General features: G+C 45.2%; 1 protein-coding gene across 1 annotated transcript; it reads left to right on the plus strand.

The window, feature by feature from the left end:
* The first annotated feature begins 550 nt into the window (after positions 1-550).
* On the plus strand, positions 551-5,792 carry LOC110507231 (extracellular calcium-sensing receptor-like). The gene is made up of 10 exons (XM_021587121.2): positions 551-687; positions 781-1,069; positions 1,311-1,397; positions 1,522-1,629; positions 1,735-1,917; positions 1,996-2,376; positions 2,590-2,820; positions 4,568-4,691; positions 4,787-5,259; positions 5,349-5,792. Exons 1-10 carry the CDS (start codon positions 551-553, stop codon positions 5,790-5,792), a joined length of 2,457 nt encoding a protein of 818 aa, XP_021442796.2.
* Positions 5,793-6,511: the final 719 nt, after the last annotated feature.

Below are 6,511 nucleotides of genomic sequence, written 5' to 3' on the forward strand. Positions count from 1 at the left end.
GGGTGGGGTGGGGGGGGGTGTCAGTCAGGTAGGCAACATATAAAGAGGGCTCTTGCCATGACCCCACAATGAGTGGGTGAGGATGTGTGTGTGTCTGTGTGCTGTACTGTCTGAGGGTTCAGCATGGATGTATGTCTTTGGCAGTTGGACAGGTGTATTCTTGGACTTTATGAGGATATGCAATATGTTACAGGTTATTAAGGTTTGGTTTCTAAAACTGGAGGAATCTCTCTTCATGGGAACGCAGGCTGTTGTAGTGAGTTAACAACATGCAGGCTGTTGTAGTGAGTTAACAACTCTCTTTACTGCATGGCTTGATTCTATGTCTCCTTATGGATTATAGTACAGTAGGAACTGTCAAAGTCTTGGTGTGACTTTGTTGGATGTACAAGTTATAAACTGGTATATAGATTTTTGACTTATCTGAGCAAATGGTGGCAGTGAGGAGACAATGAAGAGGTCAGGGTTCCTTTGTGTGACAGTGCTGTGCTTGGAGTTCTTCTGTCTAATCTCCTCCCAGCCTCAGTCCAAGCTTCAGCAGTGTAGACCGATGGTGGGTCCCTCTGCCCTGCCTGTGCTACAGAGGGACGGGAATGTGATGCTAGGGGGCCTCTTCTCCCTCCATGACATGGTGATGCAGCCTGACTTCTCCTTCACCTCCAAACCAGCCCGCTCACGCTGCACCGGGTGAGGGTCTGAGTTAGTTCTCTAGACTATGGCCGTCACCATAAAAGGATTCAATGTAAGGCTCATCCCTCTGTCCTCTCCTCTCCCACGCAGGTTTAACTTCCGGACATTCCGCTGGATGCGGACCATGATGTTTGCCATCGACGAGATCAACAGAGATGATCATCTGCTCCCCAACTTCACTCTGGGATATAAGATATATGATTCGTGCAGTACTCCTTACCACGCCCTGAGGGCTTCTGTGGAACTTATGGGGGGAGAAGGGGAAGGAGAGGTGGAGGGGGGATCCTGTCATGGCCTGGTTCCAGTGGTCATCGGGGATGGAGGTTCCACTCTGTCTCTGGTGGTGGCTCGCTTCCTGGGAGTCTTCAAAGTACCTCAGGTAGGCAGACTGACCACTTACAATTAACAGTATGCACTACTATTCACAGTTTTAGGGTGTTACTAACAGAAGTACATTGGCTGAAGAGTTACTTCTTCTGCTAATCCTCTCTCTCTCTCTCTCTCTCTCTCTCTCTCTCTCTCTCTCTCTCTCTCTCTCTCTCTCTCTCAATTCAATTCAATTCAATTCAATTCAAGGGCTTTATTGGCATGGGAAACATGTGTCTCTCTCTCTCTCTCAGGTCAGTTATTTCTCTAGCTGTGCATGTCTCAGTAACAAGGCAGAGTTCCAAGCCTTCCTCAGGACCATGCCCAGTGACTTCTTCCAGGTGACTTCTCATTCCATGTAACTCTCTAACTTCTCCACTTTCTCTCTCTGATCTAATTCCTATCGAATCTCTACTCTAGTAGCAATTGAGCGTTGGGAAATGGTTCATCAATGTCTGATTCCAGGTGGATGCTCTGGTGCAGCTCGTCCAGCACTTCAGCTGGAAATGGGTGGGTGTGGTTGCCGGGGACGATGCATATGGTCGTGGGGGAGCACAACTATTTTCTGAGAAGGTTTGTGGGATATACTGTATCATTTTCTCCTGTGTGGATAAATACACAATGTGAATGTGTTATGGCTGAAAGTATCTGCTAAATGACCATAGTATACCTTTACAGGTGCAGAGGCTTGGTGCCTGCATGGCCCTCCATGAAATCATCCCCAAAAACCACGCGGAGGGGGCCATGGCCTCCATCGTTGCCCGTATTCGGTCCTCTGGGGCTGGCGTGGTTCTGGTGTTTGCCCTGGAGCAGGATGCTGGCGCTTTGTTTGACGAAGCCCTGCGGCAGGGTCTGACAGGGGTGCAGTGGCTGGCCAGCGAAGCCTGGAGTACAGCCTCAGTTCTCTCCACCCCAACCCGCTTCCTCCCCATCCTCCAGGGCTCCATGGGCTTCGCCATCCGCCGAGCTGTGCACATCCCTGGACTACAGGAGTTCCTGCTGCGTCTCCACCCCTCCAGCCCAGACGCCTCCGAGGACCCGTTCCTACGCCCTTTCTGGGAGGAGGTGTTTAGGTGTAGCCTGCAGGGTGATGGGGGTGGAGATAGTCAGGGGGGTAAACCTCTGTGCTCTGGGTCTGAGGACCTGGGCAGTGTCAGGAACATCTACTCTGACGTGTCTCAGTTGAGGATATCCTATAATGTGTACAAGGCTGTGTACGCCATCGCCCACGCGCTGCATGCTATGAGGAGCTGTGAGACAGGGAGAGGACCTTTCCCTCTGCATGCCTGCCCAAATACTGACAGCATACAGCCATGGCAGGTACTGGACTGGTACTGGTCAGAAAAATGTACTGATGTTTTAAACAACAAAAATAGTTACTTTGAAATAAAGTTTTAGACAAAACATTTTTTTTTACTTTCATATATAGTTTTAAGTAAGAAAAGTATTTACTTTTAAAAATAGTTTTAAACAAGCCAAATGGTTCAATTTGAAACATTCTGAATGTATGCCCGATTGTCTTTCTCTCCTCAGCTCCTGCACTACCTGAAGCAGGTGGAGTTCTCTAACTCGTTTGGTGATGAGACTAAGTTTGATGTGAACGGGGACCCAGTAGCTGTGTATGACCTGGTGAACTGGCAGTTAGGGGCAGAGGGCCAGGTGAAGTTTGTCACAGTGGGGAGGTTTGACGAGACTACCAGTCTGGGCAGGAAGAAACTATACATCCAGAAAACGGACATCATCTGGAATGGAAACCAGACGACAGTAAGGCTCTCATAAATGTCTGAACTTTGACCTTTTAATATCTTATTATTCTTTAAGAAATGCTGACCTAGTTAGATTTCTTTTGGAAAAAAATATGATTCAATATCTTAGAAAATGAGGAGGCAAAGAATAGCTGGAGGGGATGGATGCAACAAAGAACATTCATTTTATTAAACTGCATCCAACTATGATGTCTGTTAAAAATATTTTTGTTGTTGTTGTAAGAAATTTCATTTAGTAGTTTAGTTTTCCTTTTTAGATGTATTCTTTTGAATTTCATGGTCATAGAACATGGTCTTATAATACATGAATTAAGTTGAATTTGTATCTGTATTTATTATTGTTCTCTTATTATCTGTTGCTCTCGTGTGCATTCATGTTTATTCATGTTTATCTCTGTTGCTCTCGTGTGCATTCATGTTTATTCATGTTTATCTCTGTTGCTCTCGTGTGCATTCATGTTTATTTATGTTTATCTCTGTGTTTATTCATGTTTATCTCTGTGTTTATTCATGTTTATCTCTGTTGCTCTCGTGTGCATTCATGATTATTTATGTTTATCTCTGTTGCTCTCGTGTGCTTTCATGATTATTCATGTTTATCTCTGTTGCTCTCGTGTGCATTCATGTTTATTCATGTTTATCTCTGTTGCTCTCGTGTGCATTCATGTTTATTCATGTTTATCTCTGTTGCTCTCGTGTGCATTCATGTTTATTCATGTTTATCTCTGTGTTTATTCATGTTTATCTCTGTTGCTCTCGTGTGCATTCATGTTTATTCATGTTTATCTCTGTTGCTCTCGTGTGCATTCATGTTTATTTATGTTTATCTCTGTTGCTCTCGTGTGCATTCATGTTTATTCATGTTTATCTCTGTTGCTCTCGTGTGCATTCATGTTTATTCATGTTTATCTCTGTGTTTATTCATGTTTATCTCTGTTGCTCTCGTGTGCATTCATGTTTATTCATGTTTATCTCTGTTGCTCTCGTGTGCATTCATGTTTATTTATGTTTATCTCTGTTGCTCTCGTGTGCATTCATGTTTATTCATGTTTATCTCTGTTGCTCTCGTGTGCATTCATGTTTATTTATGTTTATCTCTGTTGCTCTCGTGTGCATTCATGTTTATTCATGTTTATCTCTGTTGCTCTCGTGTGCATTCATGTTTATTCATGTTTATCTCTGTTGCTCTCGTGTGCATTCATGTTTATTCATGTTTATCTCTGTTGCTCTCGTGTGCATTCATGTTTATTCATGTTTATCTCTGTTGCTCTCGTGTGCATTCATGTTTATTCATGTTTATCTCTGTTGCTCTCGTGTGCATTCATGATTATTTATGTTTATCTCTGTTGCTCTCGTGTGCATTCATGTTTATTCATGTTTATCTCTGTGTTTATTCATGTTTATCTCTGTTGCTCTCGTGTGCATTCATGTTTATTCATGTTTATCTCTGTGTTTATTCATGTTTATCTCTGTTGCTCTCGTGTGCATTCATGTTTATTTATGTTTATCTCTGTGTTTATTCATGTTTATCTCTGTTGCTCTCGTGTGCATTCATGTTTATTTATGTTTATCTCTGTTGCTCTCGTGTGCATTCATGTTTATTCATGTTTATCTCTGTGTTTATTCATGTTTATCTCTGTTGCTCTCGTGTGCATTCATGTTTATTCATGTTTATCTCTGTTGCTCTTCCTTTGCATTCATGTTTAATTCTGACTGAAGCAGTGTGTGATCTCCCTCCCTCCCAGGTCCCTCTGTCAGTATGCAGTAGCAGCTGTCTTCCAGGCACTCGGAGGGCCATCAGGCCTCACTTCCCTGTCTGCTGCTTTGACTGTGTGGTCTGTACAGCAGGGGAGATTAGCAATCAGACAGGTGAGGCCAGTCTACAGCCTGTAGGGATGTGAGAGCGTGTTGTCATAACCCAGCATCACTACAGAAATATGTCTTGTCTTCTCCATGTTCCACAGATGCTATAGAGTGTGTTCGCTGCCTACCTGAGTTCTGGTCCAATGAGGAGTGTACAGCCTGCATCCCCAAGCAGGTTGACTTCCTGTCCTACGGTGACACAATGGGTATGGCTCTGCTCTCCGTGGCCCTCCTGGGGTCCTTCTGCACTGCCACAGTCGTCCTCATATTCGCCTGTCACCACGCCACCCCCATCGTCAGGGCCAACAACTCTGAGCTGAGCTTCCTACTGCTCTTCTCCTTGACTCTGTGTTTTCTGTGTTCTCTTACTTTCATTGGCCGGCCCTCTGAGTGGTCCTGTATGCTGCGTCACACAGCGTTTGGGATCACCTTCGTCCTCTGCATCTCTTGTGTTCTGGGGAAAACAATAGTGGTGTTGATGGCCTTCAGGGCTACACTTCCAGGCAGTAATGTCATGAAATGGTTTGGGCCTCTACAGCAGAGAGCCTTCATCTCACTCTGTACTGTGGTCCAGGTAGGAACACTGACCGAGCTGTTCTCTTCGTATCATGCACCCTTGTTGGACTGTTACGTATCAACATAACAATTATTTTCTTCCTCCAGGTGGTGATCTGTGCTGTGTGGCTGGCTGTTTCCCCTCCCAGCCCACGCAGACTGATGACACGTGAGAGTGCCTCTGTCATCCTCCTATGTGATGAGGGCTCAGCCCTGGGCTTCTGCCTTGTGCTGGGCTACATCGGCCTGCTGGCCTCTCTCTGTCTCCTCTTAGCCTTCCTGGGCAGAAAACTCCCAGACAACTTCAACGAGGCCAAGCTCATCACCTTCAGCATGCTGATCTTCTGTGCCGTGTGGGTGGCCTTCGTCCCTGCCTACGTCAGCTCTCCTGGGAAGTACTCCACGGCCACGGAGGTGTTCGCCATCCTGGGCTCCAGTTTCGGCCTGCTGACCTGCCTCTTCCTGCCCAAATGTTACATCATTCTGCTGAAGCCTGAGAAGAACAACAGGAAACACCTCATGGCCAAGTCTGAACCTGACAAGACATTCTAGTGGATCTGACCCCTTTTGTAGGCCCGCCCCCCCTTTTGTAGGTCCGCCACCCCTTTTGTAGGCCTGCCCCCATTTTGTAGACCCGCCCGCCCCCCCTTTTGTAGGCCCGCCCCCCCTTTTGTAGGCCCGCCCCCCCTTTTGTAGGCCCGCGGATCAATTTGCAAATCTGATCCATTTAGTTTTTTTTAGGACAGTCAGGTAATCAACTTAATATTGAATATTAAGAATGGTAGAATACACAAGGTCAAATATAGAAATGTGGTTCTGCGTCAGCATTTTCCTGTTGTTGTGTCAGTCACTGACAGTCTCTCAATTAGCCCATGTCAGCTAACGTTTTTCTAGATTGCTCTAGCCAGCTATCATAAAACTGTAGTAATCATGGTCAAATTACCACTCTCATTCAGATATCATATTGAAAACTGCAAACACTTCTCTACAACCTATGGCAAAATTTGTTGAATTACAGGAAAATAGCTGTAAAATTGCTAAATCTTCTCTCTGCCACATGGGAAAATGTGTAGAATTGCAAGAAACTTGCTTTAAAACTGCACCAATTTCTCTACGCCCAATGGCAAAATGTATAGATATATACAACTTTTTCTCTGCTGTCAAAAAAGAAGAAGAATTGTCTCGCAAGGATGGGGGTCCTCCCAACAAAATGTAACTTAGGGCCCTCAGAAAAGACTACTGCATGTGTGGGTATGGATGTGGGTAGGCAG

This window comes from Oncorhynchus mykiss, chromosome 27 (genome assembly GCF_013265735.2).
Source record: "Oncorhynchus mykiss isolate Arlee chromosome 27, USDA_OmykA_1.1, whole genome shotgun sequence".
NCBI classification, from domain to species: Eukaryota; Metazoa; Chordata; class Actinopteri; order Salmoniformes; family Salmonidae; genus Oncorhynchus; species Oncorhynchus mykiss.

Coding starts and splice junctions, on each gene's coding strand:
- LOC110507231 (XM_021587121.2), top strand. CDS start 551: ATGGTGGGTCCCTCTGCCCTGCCTGTGCTACAGAGGGACGGGAATGTG. Junction 1,918..1,995: donor TGCGGCAGGGTCTGACAGGG/GTGCAGTGGCTG, acceptor CCCATCCTCCAG/GGCTCCATGGGCTTCGCCAT. Junction 2,377..2,589: donor ACAGCATACAGCCATGGCAG/GTACTGGACTGG, acceptor TTCTCTCCTCAG/CTCCTGCACTACCTGAAGCA.